The sequence below is a fragment of the Rutidosis leptorrhynchoides genome, chromosome 10, assembly GCF_046630445.1.
Source record: "Rutidosis leptorrhynchoides isolate AG116_Rl617_1_P2 chromosome 10, CSIRO_AGI_Rlap_v1, whole genome shotgun sequence".
Classification (NCBI taxonomy): domain Eukaryota; kingdom Viridiplantae; phylum Streptophyta; class Magnoliopsida; order Asterales; family Asteraceae; genus Rutidosis; species Rutidosis leptorrhynchoides.
In genome coordinates this window covers 222,217,505-222,242,835 of record NC_092342.1, presented here as the reverse complement: position 1 = coordinate 222,242,835, position 25,331 = coordinate 222,217,505, and the positions used below count along the sequence as shown (strand labels likewise).

Sequence of the window (25,331 nt, the reverse complement as noted above, 5' to 3'; positions counted from 1 at the left end):
TAAAACTTACCATAAACAGTTTCAAAAAACTACCCTCACATGAATTTAGGGACAATGTCGCGTTGCTAGACGCTTTCCATTGTTTGTATAGTTACTTAGTGTTGTACCATGCACAAGTGGGAGTCTGTAGGATTAATGTGCAAGGTACAACATATAACTATATGACTAAATTCATTTGAGCCTTTGGGGTCACACATATATACACCTAGACGTGAAATGAAATATATATATATATATATATATATATATATATATATATATATATATATATATATATATATATATATATATATATATATATATATATATATTACTCAAGTAACGAAACAAAAATGATTAATTAATTAACTATTGATTATGTTGGAAATAGACTTTCTTGTTGACTACGTGTAAAGTTAACAAAGGAATTGATTTCCTTGATTTGGTGATCACGGGTTTTGGTTAGCTTATTTTTGTCTTGTGATTTATAAGAATAAAATTGATTTTGAAAATCTTTTTCAAGATATTTTTTGGCCCATCGATTTTGACTAATTTAGTTAAAAAACTTATATATTAGCCTTTTGGCTTTGGAGTGAAAAACACATACGAATGGAAAAACAAAACATTACAACCTTTTGTAATATTCACAAAAAGAAAGATAGAAACCTTCATGTATTGTTTTTGAGTACGAAAGAAAACCCATAATTTGTTATTGTTGTTATGATACAAACACCAAACACATGGTTTTAGTTCTTCTTGATAATATATACGGAGTGTTATAATTTATTGTTTTATTATAATAATTTGATTATTATAATAAGTTATTTAAGTTTGGACTGACATCCATTGACGTTGCTTGAAAGTGTAGTGGACTATCTAAAGAGACGGTCATATCCTTTGATCGTAGATTTCTGTCCGTTCATCAGTTTCTTCAAGAAAGGTATATCGTTAACTCATCTTGTTTTTATATTCATGACAATTATTATGGTGTAACTGGAAACTTGAGATAGATTAATCGTGTGCATGTTTTATTAAATAAGTGATTATTTAATCTTGTAAAAGTTTTATATAATAATAAAAGGATTATTATTTTACTATCCGCTGCGTTAATTTGATTTAAAATTACACACGATTTTCCATCATCTTCACCGTCTACCAAAAACAACTACCAACGAGAAGACACAAGAAACTCAATTTTGCATTCAAGACTTAAAGACATCAACATCTTCCTCAAAAAATTAAAGACAAAAAATGTTCAACAACAAATCGCATCTAAGAGGGAGATTGTTAGAACAAATCGCATCTAAGAGGGAGATTGTTAGGACTAATATGTAGATGTAAATTGTTATTTGAATTTGGAGTATATATACTTCTCACCTAGCGTAAGTTTGAAGCTAAGCCTTCATTAGTAACTAGTCGCCAACGCCTTCACCTCTCACACTTAGCAATTAGCAAATATCCTCTCAACCTCACTTTGTAACTAGCTCTCGACACTTGTAACCAACACCTACACATTGTAACAACTAGCAATGAATTTTTGCATAATGTTATTCTTCTTACTGAATTCAAATCATCATCATATTCATCACAGCTCCTTCATCATTATACATACATATACACACTGATATACATACACGATATATATATATATATATATATATATATATATATATATATATATATATATATATATATATATATATATATATATATATATATATATATATATATATATATATATATATATATATATATATATATATATATATATATATATATATATATATAGGGGCAGGATCAATGGGGAAGTAACCAATCGGGGGGAAGCGGGGGAAGCAAATTTTTTTTTTTTCGTTTTTTTTGGAAATTTTTTTTCCGGCATCAAGATCACACAAAAATATGAACATTTAGAAGAGACACTTCGTGATGAATGTTATTATTTAGACGGGAAAACGATTGACAAAAATAACATTCAAGATAATATTTTTCGTGAAGAATATGAACGATTTTTTTTCTTCATGTTTTGTGAAGTAAAATTTAGCCCGATTTAGAGTTTAGGGTTTAGGGCTTGGTGTTTTGGGTTTATTCCATAAACCCAAAACACCAAACCCTAAACCCTAAGCCCTAAACCCTAAACCCTAAACTCTAAACCGTTCGTGTTAAAAACTCAATCTAAATCCTAAATCTAAACCCTAAATCTAAACCCTAAACCCTAAATTTCTAAACCCTAATATCTAAACCCTATAAACCCTAATATCTAAACCCTAATATCTAAACCTCAATAGCTAAAACCTCAACATACGCTCGTAAAACACGATAATTGTTATATATTACTTCTTCGAGCGTTTTTCCGCCAAAATAAAAACATTTATCACAAAGTGTCTCTACTAAATGTTCATAATTTCATCCCATCTATAATGTTCGTGACAAAAGTTTTTTCAAAAAACGAAAAAAAAAATAAGTTTTTGCTTCCCCCGCTTCCCCCGATTGGTTACTTCTCACTTGATCCTACTACTATATATATATATATATATATATATATATATATATATATATATATATATATATATATATATATATATATATATATATATATATATATATATATATATATATATATATATATATATATATATATTCACATTCAAGCAATTGATCATCATCAATAACACGAATTCATACCTTTTCAAGATGAGATGATACATGATACCACATGTGGCTTTCAAGGATATTTTGATCAAAAGCTCAAATTACCTAACGTTAGTGAGCACACGAAACCGATTTCAATAACCGTTAAAAATACTGATTTAAGCAAACAACATAACATGAACCCTAATCGATAATCAATAAATTAATCATTCTTAAACATTAATACAATAAATTATGAAATGATCGAAAAGGTACGTTGATACAAGAACTCATCAGAAACAACGCTAGTTAGCTATTTGTAGGAGCCCTTTGCGTTTCTTAGTACGGTGAAACTCCCATGTTGCCTGTAGTGAGAAAAACGTCTTTCATGAGATCACCCCCTTCCTAAACATGCACAAATTAATATTACAATTGAAAACTATAAAAAAATAAAAGGAAGATAAGACTTATATATTCGGCCATAAAGACCTGATTGTTAAAACCACATGGTATATTACTTGTCAATATAATTGCAGAAGTCAAGGGCTGAATCCCCATCATGCTCTTTTTAATCATGGATTACGCAATCAACTTATATTTGAATAGTAAGACCGCTTTTTGAGTAGTTAAATATTTTATTCTCTACTATTTCATTTTGAGATTTTTCATGTTAATTTTATATTTCATAAATAGATAAGAATAATCTAATAAACTTTTTTTTATGCCCTTAGTTTATATGTGTAAGACAAAAAAGATATATTAAAAATAATGGCAAAGTTTGAAAATAAAATAAAAAATATGTGTAATAGTTATTTTTTCTTCAACTGTGGGCAGCGATGGGGGCGGGGTTATTATCGCTGCATCGACATAGTCGAAACAGGAGATGATCGCAACGGGTGGTTTAGTCCCCCTCAGGTGATCCCAATCGCTGTAAAAAAACATTAGATTTTTCTAAAATAGCTCCAATAGATATGTTTAAGAAAATAGTTAAACTTAAATAGTGGTACAAAATGATTTTCTCTGGTAGACTTGGATTTTCTATCCGCGTTGCGAATCGACTAATCTCGAGATGATCACCCACTTTGCAAATAGACCGGAGTCATCGTGGGTGAACTCTCGTGACCGCAAGCGGATTTATTTCCCATGGAATTGGATTCAAAAAGTTTACAAGTAGTTATATACAACTACCACCCTCGTGGTTAATGGTACAAAAAGTTTAGTAAGGTAAACTTAGTGAGGTGGTTATTAGCATGTTATATGTAAACAATGCATGTACTAAAATTTTAAAGATAGTGATTTAATTTAGAAAATTCCTAATATTATATTTGTCTATAATTTATTGTCCAGTATTTCATTATAAAATGTCTCAAATTAATTGTTCACTTTAATAAATAGAAAAGATTAAGAAGAATAAGTTCTATTATGCTCTTAATTTATATGGATAAGATTAAATGTGAAAGAAAACATAAGAGAACAACCAGAAAGTAAACAGAAAGCATAGTAATTTTATAAAATTTTTTTAAACTGTGTGTATTTTTTCGGTGACAATAAATATGAGACCGAAGGAGTAATAATTCATCAATTTTGAAGATACTAAGTAATTATTATGAGATGTAGAAAATAATATACTTTGGATTTCATCGTTCGAAATGACTTTACACGTACAGCTACACTACAATCTGTGGAAGAAAATTTAAAAAAGTTAATCTGTGTCATATTGAAAATGACTACACGATCTATGAATTATTTTTTGTTTTGTTTTGAAAAACAATAATTCACAAATTCATTGATGGATGAGATTAATTAAGATTTCAAAACCAGTAAACTGAACCCAATCTATCTATATATCTATTCCTATAACCCATGTTTATTTATAATCCGTAAAAACCTCATTAATTAATTGAATTGAGGAAACAATGTAGAGGAATAGAATAGCGTACCTGTTGGCACACATTGGGTTTCTTAGGAGGTTGATCGGGCATAAGACCAAAGTGGATGTGAGGAAAGTGTGCCCACTGAAATACATGTATATTAAATGAAATTAATAAATATTCATTCACAAAAAAATGTTAAAAAAAAGGAATTACAGATCGTTATTGCAAATCTCCCAACATCATGAAAATCTTGTTTCGGATATCATAAACAACGAAAATAGAAAGAGATTAGTGTCGCAAATTAACTATCCACTTGCAAATATATAATTAATAAATACTACTCCATCCGTCCCATATTAATAGTCCAGTATTTCATTTTGAGATGTCCCAAATTAATAATCCACTTTCATAAATAGAAAAAAAATAAGAAGCTTAAGTTCTATTATACCTTTAATGTATGTGGATAGAATTAAATGAGAAAGAAAAAGATAAGGGTAAAACTGAAAAATAAACAAAAAGTACACTACTTTTATGAAATTTTCTTAAACTGTGTGTTTTTTGTCTGTGGATTATTAATATGGGATGGAGGGAGTATTAAACTCTCTAATTATCACTATTTATAAATTTTATTAATTTATTTTTTAAATTAACTTGATCAAACTTTTTTATTTAAAAGACAAGTAGTCACCGTCATCTAATATAAATTTAACCACCTTCGCGATTAAATATCACACAAAAACTATAAAGGTAAAATCGAAAGTTATCAAAATAGACATTCTTTTTGAGAAAGAGTATTTGTTTAACATCAAAAAGTTTCATTTTGGGAGAAACTTTTAAAGTTATTTCCATACTTTGGGAGACACTTTTAAAGTTATTTATTTTATTTGGCTATCAAGTTATATATATATATATATATATATATATATATATATATATATATATAATCTGTTTTTTTGGGATCTTACATTCTTTGCAGCTGCACTGAAGGCTTCCCTGTGACTAATATCTGGATTTCCTGCTTTGATACGTTGGATCTCTTCCCTGCATTTTAATTTTTCATTTTTGTAAGAAAATCAAATGTATATATATTATGGTACCATTCCATTTTCCTTTTATTTTCTTTTTAATTATAGCTCAATACAAATAAGCATTTAAACCACATTTCTTGATGGCATTAATCTTAATCTAATGAGTTGATGAAGTATAATAAACTTTGATAACACACCCTTTTTTTTTTTTTTTTTTTTTTTTTTTTTTTTTTTTTTTTTTGATAAGCGAGGAAACTCTCCTATGAACGAGCACATTGGCTCTCTCATAAAAGGTAAAACATCGGGTAATCAAGCCCCCGAGCGCGAGACCTGGTACCGGGTGAATTGTGCATTATGCGCACCCTCTAGTCACAATCCCTTTTTGAACAATTTGGCATAGCAAGGAATTGAATCCGGGTAGTGTGCTTCATTGGGCAACTCGGTGATCACTCAGGCAAGCCTGCGTGGTTCACTACTTAAATGTTAAATGTACGCACTATATACTATTTGGGTCAGTGTATATTATATATATACCTATACATTTATTCATTTGCATTATAGAGTGGTAAAAACCTTTAGATTCACCCAAGAAAATTATTCACATACAATTTGTTATATAAATAATAAATTCATAGTACAAGTTAGTATACATTGTACTTGATTAGCCGATAACCATAAGTAAAAGACATGTACTTGATTAATTGTACATGTTATAAAACTTACATGCATGTAAGTTTTATACTAGCACTAGTACAATCTATAGTATTAAAGGATTAGCTGCATGTTACTCCGTATTAGTAACAAAATAACTTGAAATTAAATTAAATTAAATTAAAATGTATACATACTTGATAAACCTGTTGTAAGCAGAAGGAACTCTCTGGCGTTTTTCTGGAGCTATAAATAGAAGACAAAATATGACGACAAAATAAGCAGATATCATATTAAAAATCTTTTGGTTGCATTAAAAAAATTTATAAAAAATAATAATAAATCTTATGGTTTGGGTTCAGGCTATTTTTTGTATTCTCTCTCCCTTATCATAACTTCATCATTATCACTATCTATCAACACATTCTACCCATCTTGATTTCCGGGGGAGACACTTTTTCTTTAATTCCATACATGTATAAATATAATAAAGATAAAGACATATTAAGTAGGTTTATAAGATTTGAAACATTTGTTAACATAAAATGATTAGCATTACTTTTGAAAAAACCTTAATTGGAGAAATTTTTTTTTTTTTTTTTTTTGCTCAAATTTAGGTCTACTGAGAATTGTTCTTAAAGAATTGGGGAGGTTGATAAAGAGATTTAAGCCCAATTATTAGAGAAATATAAATAGAAATTTTCTTGAATAAAATTAGGGTTTCCTTGTTGTTTGTAATATTGGTTGATGAGTAATGCAACTCAGTCTATATTTGCAGAAAAAAGTTTCCTTTTTTGTGGTGCAAAAGATTTTTGACATTATCAGTAAAAAAGGAAAACAAGAGTGAAGGCATGAAATAAAAGCTAAATAAAGAGAGTTCTCCTACATACCTAATCCAATAAATGCTTAAGACACTATTTAGATGAAAGCTTCTGAAAGTACATACACTGAACTATTTTTATAACTTTCTTGGCTCACTGTAAAATTAACTGATTTATGCCATTTTTTGTCAAAATAAGAATTAAAACAAACAATCCTTAAACTTATTATAATATACCTCAACATTTTAAAGAAAAAATATAAAAATAAAATATACCAAACTATCAAACAGAAGAAAAAAATGAAATAAAAATCTTACGTCTATTCACTACAGGAGGCTTCAGAAGCAACTCATCAACTCGAACAGGCCCGAACGGCTCCGGGATTGGCGGATTATTCATCAACAAGTTGGAAGAGTTGATTCTCATCTCCTCCTGATTTGTATTTCACAAAAGCTAAAAGATTAATGTGAAATTACATTCAAAGATCTGGATCTAAATTCTCAAGCTTGTTTAAAGTGCATAAGATGCAAAATTTTGACTATTTTTAGAAACCCTAGTATTTAAAGGAAAATTTCACAACCCTAATTAGGTCATCTCTTAAGAAAACAAAAGTTAAAAACACAAAGAGACCAAAATTTGCTCATTACTTGATGTCACATTTTGATGTGAATATTGCTGACCAAGTAATTAGGTATAGTACACAAGTTCTTTTTTTATTTTTATTTTTTGTTAGTTTCTTGATTAGTTTTGTAAATTGTGAAAAGTAGCAACACATGGTACTATCCAATTTGTACCATAATATTTTGATGGGAGAAAAAGTTATGGCCAAGATGAATCTGATTTGCAGCAGCAGGATGAAGATGAGCACGCATGTTAACAGATAAGAGATTAGTGCAGTGGCCACATCGAACCGTCACAGTTGCAAATAAACTGCTGCAAGGAACACTCACCTAAAACACCAACAAACAAATTAATATTAATATACACAACTTAAAAGATCTGTGTATAAAGAGGGTGATTCATATATCTAGATCCAAGAAATTATCGAATAAGTACATACTGCGAGGACCGTATCGCAGAAGTTGCACTGGACATAGCAAAGTTGTTCAGAGGGTGGGGGGAGGTGGTTGTGGTTGTGGTTGTGGTGGTCCGGTGAGAAAGTAGTAGCAGAAGATGACATGTTTTTTTGACAGTTTGTTGTTGATGTTTTAATTAATTGTTGGTTAGAAAATGATGATGTGATTGATTGATAAGATGTAGCTGATCAGTGAACAATATTGTAAATTGGATTGATTGTGTTTGGGGATCTGGTTTTGTTGTGTGTTTGTGCGTGCGGTCTTAAAGACATATCATGTAAGAATCAAGTAACAATGGAAATTGTGAAAGAAAAGAGTGTCCCACTACATAATATAGCACTTGTATTTATCAAACCCCACTGTCTTCTCTAGTTTGTTTTTGTTGTTTTTTTTTATCATTTAAAAAAATATATTATTGTTGTTTTTTGTTTTTTCTTTGAGAAAGGGTAGTTAATGAATGTTGTCCTGTAAAAACCCTATTTTCATGTTCCGTATTATCATACACCGTATTGTGAAGAATTACTTTTTATTGGATCCTTTTGTGTATTTCACTTTGCAACATGTACTTTGGTTAAGTTAAATTTTTTTTTAAAGGGGAAATGGCCCGTAAAGATAACCTATCTTACCTAATTTGACAATTAAGTTAACCCTTAATTTGCACAAGCTCGAAAATGATTGCAATTTAATTTTTGTTCGCAAAAAGGATTGCGTTTTAAATTTTTTTAAAATTGAGGTAATATTCAATGAACACAAAATCTAAAATCACGAATTACTTTAAATTGAGACTTGAAACAGATTATTAATGCTTTGATTATCATTATTTGTGAAGCAACTTGATCCAAAGCATCATGAAAAATAACGAATCGAGATGAACAAGCCGTTTGAACAAGTCGACTTGTTCATCTCGATTTGTTGTTTTCATGATGCTTTGGATCAAGTTGCTTCACAAAAAATAATAATCGAAGCGTTAGTAATCTATTTCAAGTCTTAATTTGAAGTAATTCGTGATTTTAGATTTTGTGTTCTTTGAATATTACCTCAACTTTAAAAAATTTGAATACGTAATCCTTTTTGCGAGCAAAAATTAAATTGCAATTCTTTTCGGGCTTGTGCAAATTGGGGGTTACCTTGATTGTCAAATTGGGTAACTTAAGTTACCTTTTCGGGCCATTTGCCTTTTTTTAACTCCATAGTAAGTTAGTAACTTAACTTACAAACCGAGTGTTTATTGGTGAGTTTGGGAGTTTAATATTGAATTTAACAAAAATAAGTATATATCTATATTTTTAGAGTAGTGGAGTGGTAAAAGTTAATGGAAGTTTTTGTAGGACATGTTACATGATAATCTTGTGAGAAAAACGGTATTGTAGGGAAGATTGAGGGGAGTTGTAAAACGTGATAAAATTAAGAGTTGATTGACAAAGATAAAATATGTTATTGTATATTTAAATTTCTAATAAGCACTCATCAAACACAAACCGTTCAAGTATGAACAACGCAAAAGAATTGACCTAATTAAAACGCCTAATGGATGTTTAGGCTCTTGTGAATGTGCGCCATGCGGAATATAATGGGCGTTTTTTTCCACGCACTACAACCGATCTTATGGTTGTCATTAACATATGTGAGTAGTGAGCATAACAAAATCAAGTTTAAACAAAAAAGTCCATGTATTTCATCTGCCAAAACTTCAAAACCTCTCTCCACATAGGCGATTTAAACTGATCTTTTTTACCACTTTCACCGAAGGGTTTTCTTTAGGGTGTTTCAAATTTTAATCCAGATAATCACCAATCTCCAACCCTTAATCCTAGGTCGTTTACTAATCTTCCTCATTCGGTTGAGCCGTTCATGGATGAGTCGTTCCTGGAGCCTTGTGCCGTAACCTCCCTGCACCTGGACGTAATCAGGTGGAGAGTTCCAAGGTTGCGGTGGTAAAGGTTGGACCGAACTATCTGTTGAGTCCCCAAAATATTTAAGGATTTAATTATGACAAAACAGCAATTATGTAAACTAGAATGTTATGTGCAGCCATCATAGGTTTAGTTATGTATAGACAATAAATATTGTTATGTCGAGTGTCTTAGTATGCTGCCTAGTCTACCAGCACAAGGTAGACAGTATTCTTCGATTAGCACAGGATGAGTGCCCAGCAAATCACGAAAATCAATTGTCTCAACATAGAAGAACCAGCATAGCTGGTCAGCATTATACACGAAGACAGCTATGCTCCATTACAAGCATAGTGGTTTCCCGAGTGGTCTACATCAATTGTACTATTCAACAGAAGTCGAAGACAAAGTTGAACAAAAAAGGACACGCGTCGGTGGCTGACAAGTGACCTTACAAGACCACGTGGAAATACAGAAGTTTAACGCATGTGCAGACATGTGTAATACTTAATAAACGCCTAGGGAAACCATTCTGTTTGTTTATTTAAATAGTGGTGCCAAATCAAATTGGGGTGTTCCTGCAAATAGCTACTAAAGAGAAAAGAAGAAAGCACGCTTTCTGATGCAGTTGTCCCCACAAGTACAGACATCCTATGTACCAGTGGACAATAGAACAATTACATGGACATTAGGGCTACTATAAATAAAATATCCACTATTGTAATAAGTAGTGGTGTGGGTTTATTTATTAACAGTCCAAACGTGTAATAGCTTAAGATATCCTCAATAGCTAAAACTTAGGTGCAATCTGTATCAACCAACTGTTATTCCACCAAGAACGGTTGTAATTCTTTGTGATTCATATCAATAAAGAATAACCGTTGAAAAATTACGTTTGACTCTTATTTAACTTACTTGCTTGAATACTAAACTGTTAGATCTGTTAAGTTAATCAAAAGAATTGTATTCACCCCACTCTATAATACTCCAGTTCTTAATCAAGGGACCAACAACTGGTATCAAAGCTTCAGTCTTGATAATCTCATATCTTAGATCTGAATTCTCTCATGGCTGCATACACAAATTAAGCTTACCTTGAAAATGGTTCATCCAATAGACCATCTAAATTCGATGAAGATGAGTATGAAACCAGGAAAGCTAGGTTTTTGCTCCATCTTGAGTCTGTTGACCCACTCATGCCTGACATTGCCATTGATGGTCCATTCATCCCTATAGAAACACTTAATAGCGTTCCTGCTACAGCAGACACTCCTGCTATTCTTGGCAGAGAAGTTTTTCTTCCCTCATCTAGATGGGTGGATGAGGACAAACATCGTGTTGGACTTGACTCTAAGATCAGAACCTTGTTAGCTATCACATTACCTAACCATTTGTTCAAACTGATTAAGGGAAAACATAATGCTAAAGCCATGTTAGACTATCTTGACGTTACATATGAGGGTATGAATGAGGTTAGGCAAAATAAGATTATTGCTTTAAAAAGAGAATATGAAATGTTCTTTGCCTACAAGAGTGAGACATTTAAGCAGACCTTCATTAGGTTTAATTCCTTAGTTGCTGACTTGCTTACCTTAAAAATTACCTATACTGATTTTGAACAGGTCAACAAATTCATTGACTCACTGCCTACTAAATGGAAACCTGTCACTGACCCATTAAGAACCACTCAGACCTTAAAGAATTTTAACATGTCATCTCTGTATGGTACACTGTGGAATTACGAGAAGGCAAAGGCCAAACTTGAGCTTAATTTAAAAGAAAACTTTAAGTTTGTCCCCACCACTTCAAAATCTGTAAAATCAGATGATACTGCTCTTGTAGCTGCTGCCAAGAAGAAAGCTCAAAAAGCTTTACTGGTTCAAAAGTTGATGGCAGAAGAAGAAGAGGCAGCTGAAGATGATGAGGGTAGTGGTATTGGGTCTGATGAAAGCAGTGATGATGATGATATGGAAGGGTTTACTGAAGGTATGGCTTTGCTAGCTAGGCATTTCAAAAAATTCAATCGTAATAGAACTAGTAAGCCATACAAAGTGAGTAAGAAACCAAGTGCTAGGTATGGCAGTAAATCAGTTAAGGGCCCAAAATCTGAGTGTTACAATTGTGGAAAGGTAGGACACTTTGCATATGAATGCATGTCCAGAAAGCTTTCATCACATGCTAACTCTTTTTCAAAAGCTGAGAAGTACAAGAACAAGTCAAGGCAATGAAGCCCCAAATGAAGGAAAGTTCAAAGACTGATAAGAAAGAGAAGAAACCAGAGAAGGTACTAGTCGCTGAACATCATGACTGAGATGACACCAGCTCATCTTCATCCTCTGATAGTGAAACAGATGAAGAGTGTGCTGGTTATGCTACTGGTAAAAAGCTTTGTTTAATGGCCAGATAAGTCAAGGAGTTGGTAGAGGAAGAAGTGGTAGTACATCTTTAGCTGATATGAGGGAAGCTGATCTGAAAAGGGATTCACCTCAATGGAAATCTGAAATGCTGTATAAGGGTGATAATTTTCGAACTTATACTGATGATGAAAAGGCTGAAATGTTTGACTACCTGAGAATTGATTTAAGCCGAGGCAGCAAACGTGAAGAAGTTTTCAAAACTGAAATTAAATCTTTAAATAAAAAACTTGAATGCAAATCTGATGAAATTAAGATTTTGAAAGAAGAAATTTTTAAACTCGAAAAACAAAACTATGCTTTAAAATCTCTTCACTCAGATGCTGCAGTAGTCCAAAACCAGCTTACTAACCTCAATAGGGTGGTAGTCTCTTGGTGTACATCTGCTCAACGCATAGCCAAATGCATTAATGAGCGGATACCTATCCAGGTTGAGGCATTCTTTGCTGGTGACTATGTTGCTGCTGCTGCCCATGCTAAAATCACTTTCATGGATCCTGTGCTTGAAACTGATCCTGATGCTCTCTTGCCAAATACTTTTGATAAGATAGTTAATGGTAACAAGGTCTTCACAAATAAGTTTGTGAGACCTACTGCTAATCCACCACCTACCATGAAAGAAATAATGGAGGATGAAGAAAGAGCAAAAGAAGCCAATACCTCAACTGATGAGACTACTGACCCCTCTAGCATCTACTACATGACTCCAAAAGAAAGACGCATAAAAAGGGAAATCACAGAAAACAATTGAAGAAAGTTAAAATCAATTGATTCCCTTTCATGTTCGGGTTCCACCAATGCCGAGCCAGCTGATGAAAATCATACTGATCAACCAGTAACTGTAGACAAGCCAGCAAAATGAAATACTGGCAAATTCAAGGCAGCAATCCAAACTCATACGAGTCTACCAGTATCAACAGACAAGCCAGTAACTTTCCACACTGGTTCGTAAAATGGTAAAGGCAAAGCAGTATACCATGATTATGGTACTGAGTCCAAGAAGAAAGCTGCCCTTAAGGGAAAAGCTAAAGTGGACCAAATTGTGAAATCATGTGTTGGGTCATCTATCACTGAGATAATGACTGTTAAGCTTGACCAGCTCATAGCAGCTATATCAGAAAGTAGGCCTGATCTTACTGCACCTATTAAGTCGATGTATGACCAGTCACCAAGACCAAAAGTGAGAAAAATGCTACAAATGTAGCAGCAAGTTTCACTTGGTCAATCAGTGTACTCAAACCCAACCCCCATCTGCTACTGCTTCTTCGAGCAAACCAGCAGAAAGGAAGAGATAATCAAAGATAACCCTTCCAGAACCCATCCTCGGATGGGTTTCCAAAAAGAACTAATCTCTTAGCTACTATGCAGGGCATTCGAAACAAGCAAATATGGTATCTCGACAGTGGATGTCTGAGACATATGACCGGGTGTAAGTCCCTGCTAATGGACTATCAAGAAAAAATGGTCTAGTTGTTTCATATGGAGATATCTCGTTGGGTTATACAAAGGGTTTTGGCACTTTAACAAATGGGAATGTTACATTTTCAAATGTAGCATATGTCGTTGGGCTTAAACACAACTTACTCAGCATAAGCCAACTGACAAGAAAAAGTAAGATAGTCTAATTCAGAAGGAAAATTGGAACTATTTTTGATAAGACATGGAAGCCACTACTGACAGCAAAATGACACGAGAACATGTATCAAATTGACATGAACACAGTAGTCACAACAACTGATACTTGTTTTTATTCAAAGGCAGCAGACAACATCAAGTGGTTATGGTACAAGAGCCTTTCACATCTCAACTTCAAAGATATTCAAAAATTATTAAGTAAAAGTTTGGTGTCTAGGCTACCCACAATGTCTTATGTGAAGGACAGATTGTGTCCTGGTTGTGAAAAAGGAAAGCATCATCATGCTTCATTCAAGTCAAACCAGATTTCATCTGTTGAGAAACCATTTCACTTACTTCATATGGATCTTTTTAGTTCTGTTAATGTGGCCAGCTGTAGTGGGAAGAAGTATACACTGGTTATTATTGATGAATATTCTAGATACACTTGGGTATTCTTTTTGAAGCAAAAGAGTGAAGCTGCTGATGAAATTATCAATTTTATCAAAAGAGTGGAATTATTGAATGGGCAATTGGTGAAGCAGCTAAGAAGTGATCATGGTACAGAATTCAGAAATGCTACATTGGAAGAATTTTGTGCTGACAAAGGTATTTCACAAAACTTTTCAGCTGTGAGAACACCTCAACAAAAGGTGTTGCAGAAAGAAGAAACAGAACTCTCATTGAAGCATCAAGATCTATGTTGGCTGAGTCTGGGTTGAAGAATTCATACTGGGCAGAAGCTGTGAACACTGCCTGTTTACCTGGAATAGATCTTTAAAAGTGAAACGACATCAGAAAACTGCTTATGCAGTTCTCAAAGGAAGAAGACCCTCAATCTCATTTCTCCATATATTTGGCACTTCCTGTTACATTCTAAACAATAGGGACCAACTTGGTAAGTTTGATGCTAAACCTGATGAAGGAGTATTTCTTGGATATTCCAACATGTCAAAGGCATATAGGGTCTACAATAAAAGAAGGGGATGTTTTGAAGAATCCATTAATGTAATGAAACCGTCCCTACTTCACCTTCTACTCAAGAAGATGAGGAGTTACTGTTTGAAGAGCCTACTCAGTAAGCTCTTGATGATGAAGTAAAACCATCAGTCATTCCCTCTCCAATCCATGCTGCTGGGTTTTCTGAAGATGAGATGGAATATTCTGTTCCATCTGTGTCTAAACCATGTGAACATACTGACTCTACTGAAGTACTACCAATTGAGCAAAGGTCTACTGGTTCTGAAGAATCACAAGCTGGTACTAGTTCCACTAATAATGAACAGCTATCTTCTACTGCTGTACATACTGCTGAATCAGCTGATGATCAAGATGTTGTGTGTTCCACAACAAGCTCACCTGTTCATAACACAAGATGGACTAAGGAGCATCCAATTGAGCAGATTATTGGTAGTCCAGCTAGTGGTGTTAAGACAAGAAGACATGTAACCAGCAATTTTTGTATGCATGTAAATTTGGTATCTATCATTGAACCTACATGTCCTGAAGAAGCAATGAAAGATCCTAGCTGGGCAGGAGCTATGCAAGAAGAGATCTCCCAGTTTGATAGGAATAAGGTTTGGACATTGGTACCTAAATCTTATGATGAAACAAAGAAGATCATTGGTACCTAGTGGGTGTTTAAGAATAAGATGGATGAAGATGGGATTGTGGTCAGAAACAAAGCTAGATTGATAGCTAGATGAACTTTAGGGTATTCCAGATGGATGTTAAATCTGCATTTCTAAATAGGAAGCTGCAAGAAGAAGTCTATGTCAACCAGCCACCTAGTTTTGTAATCGGTAAATATCCAGACCATGTCTACAAGTTAGATAAAGCTCTATATCGCCTGAAACAGGCACCAAGAGCATGGTATGAGACATTTCATGTGTATCTCACTGGTTTAGATTTTAAAGTTGGAACAATTGATACCACTCTATTCTCAAAAGAGATAGATGGTGATCTCTTGCTGGTACAGATATATGTGGATGATATTATTTATGGTTCTAAAAATGAAAAATATTGTCAAAAGTTTTCAAAACTTATGTCAAAGACATATGAAATGAGCTTACAAAGAGATATGTAATACTTTTTAAGATTGCAAATTAAACAACTTGATGATGGAATTTTTATAAGTCTAGATAAATATATCAATGATTTGTTAAAGAAATTTGGGATGACCTGTTTAAAAGACATAGGGACTCCAATGGCAGCGTCCATCAAAATAGATGCTAATCCCAATAGTGAACCAGTCAATATCATTGAATATAGAGGTATGATTGAGGCCACAATGATATGGCCGAAACAGACGGTTTTGTTTATGCGGTGTCGTTAGGCCGCAAGGCGTCAGAATCAACCACCAACAAAGGGTAATGTTTTTAATTTTATATTTTGCGGGGTCTAAATCTTACTACTCCTTATTATGAGTAAGGGAAATATGACCTAGAGTCATATTTTTGAGATATCAGTAGAATCAAACCTATATCTAAAACTTAAGATAATTCTAAGGTGCAGGAGTAGTGGGTTATTACCTAATTTTAGATTTTCTAATTTATAAGATAAAGTAAAGTAAATACGATAAAATTTGTAATTCAGATAAGGCTAAAACAAGCGTATGTTATGACTTTGTCAGTTACTTTGCCGAGATTATGGAATACTGGCTCATGGATAGGCAGTGACCTTGTATTCATTACACTAGTCTTAAATGCCCCTATCATAAGACATGTCACTGGGTAATGCGATAGGCTTGAAGATTCTGAATAGACAGCAACGTCCCTTACCCCCGATGCCTGTTCAGTCTGACTAAAGGCATACATGTTCAGACAGCTCATCCAATTGAGCGACTCGGTTGGGTGACGTATTAAAATTCCACAATGGTCTAAACTTTCTTAAGCATAATGGGATACATGGTTTTCCATATCCAAGAGACGTGATGTGCCTCGATGCTTTCGTTAATGATTGGTTTTAAAAGATAGTTAGGCCCTAAAAAGAGTTCAACTATAAAGAACACCATGTCCAATTCTAGTGACTTCCATGAACACGTTCGGTTATCCTAACGGTCCAATCCTTTATTTGTTCGAACAAACAGTTCCTTAATTAACCAAGAATCCCTCAAGCGGGGTGTAATGCTCGAGACTGCATTATGGTGAAGTGTACTAGTCAGCACTAACCATGTTCCATGGCCTTACTTAGCAGAGGTACAGCTTTCAACAACCGTTGTGCTTCAGCGTGCACGTACGAAGTTTATATGCTTGGTGACTACACTAGCATAGTCTAGGACCGACAATGTACTAGGGGTCTAGTTAGATGTTTCACTACGAAAGAGTCCTCAGTTAGAGTCGAAGGCTCGGTGGACTTACTACAACCGATGTGCCTCAGTCAAACTCACATTGTATCCGATAGACTTCTCTTACCAAGGAGTGACACAGATGGTGTACTCTGAATCGGGGTTCGCGACTTCCCAATAACAGGGCCAATAACTACGTTTTATTAGTTGGAAAAGCGATTGAGTTCAAAGCATAACCGGAAAGCATTTTGACAACATACACAAGCCATAATATAATTTCGGCATTGTAACTGACTACATCATAACATACACTAAAGATAACTACTCGCTAATCATGGCAACAGTATCACAAAGCATAATAATGAAAGACATTATATAAAGACAAAGGATAGAAGTAGACAAAGGATAGAAGTACCAGTAGATTAAACAAGTTCTGAATACAAAAGTGACAACTTCAAACTTCAGACCGCTCCTAATACAATTTTCGACGTTCTTCTCCGGGTACTAGGTTTCCCGCACGGAGTTGAAAGCCTTGAGAGTATGACTAATATTGTACAAGAGAGAGAAAGAAGTGAATTAAAGTGTGTGTTGGAATGAATGATAAAGACCCTTTAAATAAGCTTGAAATTTGCCTGCAAACGGCTGGCAGGCTGTTTGGCAAGCCGTTTTGCAGGCTGTTTGCAGGGGCCGTTTACCAGGCCAGGTCGTTTAACGTGCCCGTTTGATCTGGGCGTGTGGCAGGCCATTTACAAACCAAGAAGGCCGTTTGGCAGCCCATTTGGCAAGCCGTTTGGCAAGCTGTTTGGCTTGCTGATTTGCTGGATCGTAACTTGATTTCTTGTCTTTCACCGTTTTTGCTCTAGAATCTTCGTTTTAGTTCCGATTTACTTGATTCTTCTTGCACCGTCTTCGTAATCACTTGTTCTTCAATTTTAATTGACGAAACGGGTATTTTGCCATAAATTTTGGAACTTTATTGTTTTTGGGCCTTATACCGGGGTGAAAACGTGAGTTTTTAGCCAATATCATCCCTACTTTATCTCACAGCCAGCATACCAGATATTATGTTTGCCACATATCTCTGTTCCAGATATCAAGCTGATCCTAAAGAGTCACATTTGCTGGCAGTAAAGAGGATATTTAGGTATCTGAAAGGTACTGCCAAACATGGTCTTTGGTATCCCAAAGACCAGGATTTTGAACTAATTGGGTATTCAGATGCTGACTTTGCAGGATGTAAAATAGACAGAAAAAGTACTACCGGTGGTTGCCAGTTATTGGGTGGTAGGCTAGTCAGCTGGACCAGCAAAAAGTAAAATACTGTGTCCACATCTACTGCTAAAGCAGAATATGTTTCGGCTGGTAGTTGTACTGCTTAAGTACTATGGATGCAAAGCCAGCTGAAGGACGATGGTGTTAATGTTACAAAAACTCCAATCTACTGTGGCAGCACCAGTGCAATTGCCATTACCAACAATTCTGTGATACATTCAAGGACAAAGCACATTAATGTTTGATATCATTTCATAAGGGATCATGTTCAAAAAGGAGATGTGGAGCTTCACTTCATTTCAACAGACGATCAGTTAGCAGATCTTTTCACAAAGCCCTTAGATGAGAAACTTTTAACTATCTCATCTCTGAGCTGGGTATGCTTGAACTTTAAATATAAGACAACTTTGTTGGTGTGCTGGTTCAACAGCGTATAGGGCAAACCAGTATGGTAAAATCTTTAGTTTACTGCCTATATGCTAAACAATCAGCACAACAAGGCCTTTTACAATGGTTACACTATGGGTAAAATGAAGTAACAAATAGCTCACAATATTAATTTGATACCTTAAATTTGAACCTCATTTAACTCCATTGATTTAAATTAAATACACGACGTATTAAATGTAACAAAATAATTTTTGTATTTAATACAAACTTTATTTTGTGGTCTTTAACATCAATTTTGAATTAAAACCTACTGCATTTAATGCCTAATGGGAGTGATGAGTGTCCAAGCTGATTAAACGTCATGTCAACACTCTGATATCCCTTGAAAACATGTCAGTCTGTCAAATCTTCCCACACGCCTGCAGATGACAGTTGCCATTTTCTCTCTCCTGCACTTTTTTCACCAATCCGAAAGGTTAAATAGGGTGATCCATTTTCCATAATAACCTTCGGTTATTAAACTTTCAAAATTCACCTTTTTTCTCTCAAAATCCCCAAATCTTCAAATCTTGAAACTTTCATCTTCAATCTTCAACAATGGCAGAACAACAACCACAACCAATTGTGAACCAACAAGAGGAACAACCATAACAGCAACCCGAACAACCTCAGCAGCAATAACCTGAACAACAACCACAACCCCAACTTGAAGAGCACCATGAACCAGAATCACTGTTTACCCTGCATCCAAGTTTGATAAAGGCAGATCCTGCTCCAGATCATGATCAAATCCACCTATCTAGAGGCAACGCTGCTCATTCTCTCTTCATTCCTAAATCAAAAGCTAACATGGGTTATGACACCATGATTGAATATGTGAGGCAATCTCTACTTGCCAAATCCATCACCGGCGTTCCTTCACGATTTTATCCGTCATGTTTTGGCAGATTTTGGTATACGGCAACGATGGCCAATACTTAACAGGGTACTCCATGTATTCATGGTATGGTTATTGAAACCCTAACTTGTTCTATAACCGTTGATGCTATTCGATGAGCTCTACAACTGCCAAGTGGACAATTCGTTGATTCACTACCCAGTGATGATTTTAGGAGAGAAGTACTTGAAACTGTTGGATATACTGGTTCAGTGTCCCACAGCCCGTTAAGGAAGAACATGCCACCCTTGTGGTATTACTTTTTTGGTCTGCTGACATAGTGCATAAGCCAAATATCTGGAAGTTTTGACCAGTTCTCTGACTTTGAGCTCAAGATTGTTTACGGGTTGTTATTAAATCGCAACATTCATTATGCTGCTGAGATATAATTAAGGTTAAGGGAAATGGTGCTTGCACCAAAGAGAAGCAATTTGATTCCCTTCCCAAGGTTTTTAAGCTTGGTTTTTTTGAAAATGAGTTGGGTGATGCTTACAAGCAAATTAATGACCTTTCCATTAACCTGCCATTAAAACAAGGGGGGATGACTAAAGAAGCACCAGCTGCTCTATATACTGGTCTGACACCAGGGATGCTCGAGTATCTTGCTGCTCGGGGTGGAGCTACCCAAGTGACTGCTTCTGGTCCTTCACCAACTGAGGGGGAGGGAGCTCAGCGAAAGCCATCTAGGAAATGTAAGAAACCAGCTACCATAACTGGAATAGCCACCGTCACGAAAACTGGTAAAGCAGTAGTTTTATTAGAATCTAGTACTCTCTGATCATAAAGAACAACCATAGTCTTATATACTGACTACCTACTTCTAGTTTTGGAATCCGTTGCTCATCCATTTCTTGGTAACAGGCAAAGCTAAATGAGTGAAAGCTGACTCCAAGCAGGCCACATGGGAGAAAGAACCAGTCTAAACTACTACTCCTGCAAAGGATGCTGCTATAGAACCTGGTGTGTCTCTAGACCAAACAGCAGAAATAACTAACATAATTCAAAATCTTTTATCTGCTGACTTAAATGTTGTTAAGCTAACTAGTTTTAAAACTAGTGTTAAGAGGAGTAGCAACCTATACTCTTCTAACCAGACATTTCCACATTTTTCAAAATCATACTTCAAGAAATATCCTCTGCTGACAACACAACCAGCAGAGAATATACTTGACCCTCAAAGCAGACTTGAGCTGGGTCCTCATCGTGTTGAACCAGCTCAGGCTACTGCTCATCCCACACATAACTTGGATCATGATAAGAGTCACACTAGTATATCTAAACCAACTAAAACTCTTACACAATCTGAGTCATCATGTTGCCAATGAGTCAGCAGAGTCACAGCTGCACTTATAGACACCATTCTCTGTCTCAATCGAAGGGCTAACTAAAACACACATTTGTCCCCAGCGACCAACATCAGATGCAATTTTTGAGTCAAATTTATTTGATTCTACTATTGTTAACATAACTTGTTCTATTGTTTCAGATCTTAGTAGGGCAGCTGATATTGTGTCTACTGGTGATGTGACTGGTATCGACAAGCCTTCTACTGCTACTGGTACTGGTCCTGATGAATCTATTGATACCCCTACTGCAGCTGGTAATACTTGGGATAAAGTGGATGCTGGTTCCACTATTCCCTCTATTAATAAGGAGATGGCTACTGCTAATAATTCTATTATTCCTCCTCATATCCCCAGTGATACTGCTCCAACTACTGATTCTGAAGTAGTTGATAATGTAACTATTGAACCTTCTCATGCTGTTAATGAGGTCATTGCTGACAGAGTTGTTGATACTACCATTGCTGGTGGTACTCAGGACGCTGCTAATGTTATTTTTCCTGAGGAGGTTATGGTTACTGCTCTTACTGGTCCTATTAGTATTTCGACTATTGCTACTACTGCCTCTAGAGAATTCATTACTGTGGATGCTGCTGGTACTCTTATTGTTTTTGATACAACACCGGATACCTTCTTTCAAGGTAATGTGGACACTGCTGCTCTACCTATTGCACATCTGTCTGCAATTACTGATTCCCAGGAACCACAACTGGATGCTGGTACCACTGCTACTGCCACTGCTGAATCTTCTAAGGCTAATGTTTCTGGTGAAAAGCCTAAGTATGTTTGCTAAGTACCAGATCCAGAGGAGGTTGTACCAAAATTTATCTATAAGGGAGTATCCATTGCTCCTAAAGTTGCCCTCCTGGTGGACCAGCTGACTATTGAACCACAAAGTGCACTAGTTGCAGCCAGCAAGCTACCTGATGAGGAGCTGACTCAGCTACTTGCATAAATGGACCAACCAGCACGAGAGGAAGTATATGAGAGGCTGGCTACGCTTGATAATTTTAATGAGCAGCCATACTACCATTTCTTTGGTATGGCTCCTGCTGCTCCCCATGGCCTGATACATGGAGGCCTCTCAAATTCATCTATGATCCAGATGCTGGTAAAGTTGTAATGCAGAATATTCCTGATTCACCAGTACCTTCTGATTCATCAGCTTCTTCCTCATCATCTTCTTCATCTAATGGTGATGCTGATAAAGGTACTGGTAAGGAAAAGCCAGTAATTCCTGATAATATTGCTGGCTCCAAAGACAAACCAGTGGATCTTACTGCTGATGATGCTGATGATGCTGCAAAAGATACGAGTGGTTCTAAGCCTTCGGACGAAGGTAAAAATGATGGTGATCATGGTGATGAGTCAGATCCTGACCTTCCACCTCCACCACCCCACAGAGGTACTCATATTATTACTGCTACTACACAACCATCAACCAGTGCAGTTGATGTTTCAGAGATGGAAGGGCTATCTACCATTGCTGTCTATAGAACTGTTGCCCAAATCACACCTGATATTACAAGGACCATCATGGACACCATTATTGATAATGTTGCTGAAGCCATTAGACGAGCTGACTGTATCACTACTTCAGCCATTAAAGCTGAGCTGCATCAAACTAATGCTTTTTCTGATCTAGCAGTTGCAAGTCATCTCTCATAACGAATACACTGATCATATTACTCGCCTTCAAGCTGAATTTGATCTTGAAAGATCAAGGAACAGATTCCTCAATGATGAGAATAGAACGTTGGAAGAGACGGTGGAGGTATATGAACAGTAGATGGCTACAATGATTCCTGTTACTGCTTATGTTAGAATGGTTGAGACGATGCAACGAATGGATGATCTTCAAGCTGATTTTCGAGCAAGTGTAAATCAAATGGCCATGGGTGTTACTAGAAATGAAGTTAGAACGTCCAACCTATGTCTTCAACAATATGGTGTGTACCCTGGTGCAAATCTATCTCCTGCTGATGTTGACTGGAACAACTTTACATTTTCAATGCCTGAGTCTGATAGTGATCTTGATGTGAGTTTTCCCCCAGGCTCTACTTCTGCCCCTGCTGATGACAAAAAAGGGGGAGAAGAAATCTAAACGTCACAAGAAGAGAAAACAATTTGAGGAGGAGCATGAACATAAGAAAGCTCCTAAGCAGCAGAAGAGAGATGGTGATGATGGTGATGATGTTCAAGGAAGAACTGGCCCTAAGTCCAACAATGCTCATACTGAAGTAGGTGTTAAGGGTGCAGGTGAATCTCAACCCAGCATTCTTGCTACACCTGTGGATGATTTAGGTTCTGGCAGTAAACCCAGTGATAATGTATCTGAACTGGCTTTGGCTGAATCTTTTGTTTCCTCTCAATCCATTAAAAAGAAGTTAAAAAATGGAGAGACACCAGAAGAAACAGCAGGACTTAAGTGATGCCTTCAATGCTAGATTTGAGGCATATGCTGCAAAGAAAAAGCATAGAATTGAGCATAGAAGAGGTCTCTCCCGTGCTCAACTTGAAATTCACAATGAGCTGCTCAGAATTAATCATTATAAGAAAGATACACGAAAAAGAAATGCCAAGTTCATCGTGAAATATGACAAGAAGAAAGAAAAGCTGTATGCTAAGTGAGCAGAAAGAATACGGAACATGACACCTGAAGAGATTCAAAAGTACTTGGACTCTAATAGGTCAGGGGGGGAGAGGGCAGATGTATTTCTTAAATGGCTGGCTGGCATGATGAAATCCAGCCAACCCTCTCAACCAGCAACTACTGCCCTGCCACCTACACAATAACAGCCAGTTGAGATTGTTAACCTTGATGATGATGATGATGAGAAGTCAGTAGAGACATATCTGTTTGCTACTGGGGGGAGAATCTTGCAATAACTCCCCTACTGCCTCCATAAGAAACAATATCCACACAAGAACCATTAGCTGAACCCAAGTCAATTGATAAACAAAGGGTAAAATCTGACCCTAGGGACAACCAGCCACTAAAGAAAGAGCCCTTATTCGAGGCAACTAATGAAGATACTGTGGCAAGTGTGCCAACTGATACTAATCAGTCAGCTGGTAATGAAGACACAAGAAGGAGTGCTGTGACAGAAGACCCAGTCAGTAGTGTGCTGCTGGGTGATAGAAGATCAGAAGACCCAGTAAAGGAGGATGAGCTGGGAGCAAAAACTGATAATGATTCTGCTGATGCTGCTGATTTTACTGTCTGGGGTAGCAGTAACTCTACTTTTGTTCTATCACATCTAGCAGCAGACATTCGTGCTTATTTTGACTGGACACTGGGTGATCTCCACTTCTATGAACCAGTAGGTCCTTCTGGCACCGCAGAATTACCATATGAATATCCTCCATCTTCCCCTAAGAAAAATTATAAACACACTACTTGGGAAGATGATTAAGTTGCATGAAGAAATCCTGATATCAGAAAGATGAATCCAGAGGAAAGGGAGGCTTATAGGCACGAAATCTCTGTTGCTGAATTACTGAACATGCAGGCAGCAGGGAGACCAGAAAAAATATACCAAATCAGAATGTTGTATCATCCTCTTGACCAGTAATTCTACATTGATGCTATGGACTTCAACATTGATATTGGTATGTATTTATCAAATAGTGGCCATAGACTCCATAATGATGAGGAGAAGGCACTCTTCTATGAGGCTGTGCAATTAGATATGGATTTACAGCAATTTGCAATGCCATGGTTACTGATGAGGGCAGGCAATTGATTGCAGCAGCAAAATCCCTGAACATCACTGTAAATGAATATACTACAAGTGTTCAACTAGAACAACAAAGAAGGGATGATGCTGAATATGCTAAAAGGCTGACGCTTAGGGAGCAAGAAGCTAAACTGGCTGCTGATAGAAAACAAGAAGCTAAATCTCTCAAATTAGCAAAAGCCATAGTTATAGCTCAGGACAAAGTCTTCGATAAATTGGAAGCTGCTGAGAAGGTCCCTACAGAAGCTCCACAAGAAACTGAAAGAACAAAAGAATTGACTGATCATTTCTTCAGGAGCAAATATGTTGATGTGATGACCAGAAGGTCTAACACTGGTAAAATCATCAATGTAACAACCCAAATCCGTTTAACCAAAAACGGAGTA

The 25,331-nt window shown here is 35.7% G+C and overlaps 1 protein-coding gene across 2 annotated transcripts; it reads right to left on the bottom strand.

Annotated features, from left to right (window-relative positions):
* Positions 1-2,748: 2,748 nt before the first annotated feature.
* LOC139871902 (axial regulator YABBY 1-like) lies at positions 2,749-8,340 on the bottom strand. Of its 2 annotated transcripts, none has more exons than XM_071859655.1 (7): positions 8,042-8,340; positions 7,776-7,931; positions 7,299-7,413; positions 6,358-6,406; positions 5,447-5,522; positions 4,548-4,622; positions 2,749-3,012 (listed from the first exon to the last, which is right to left on the bottom strand). In XM_071859655.1, the coding sequence occupies exons 1-7, from the start codon at positions 8,159-8,161 to the stop codon at positions 2,947-2,949; spliced, it is 657 nt and encodes a 218-aa protein (XP_071715756.1). In that variant the 5' UTR covers positions 8,162-8,340; the 3' UTR covers positions 2,749-2,946. The 2 variants fall into 2 exon arrangements, with proteins under 2 accessions (XP_071715756.1, XP_071715757.1); XM_071859656.1 differs by lacking the exon at positions 2,749-3,012 and adding an exon at positions 4,215-4,286.
* Positions 8,341-25,331: the final 16,991 nt, after the last annotated feature.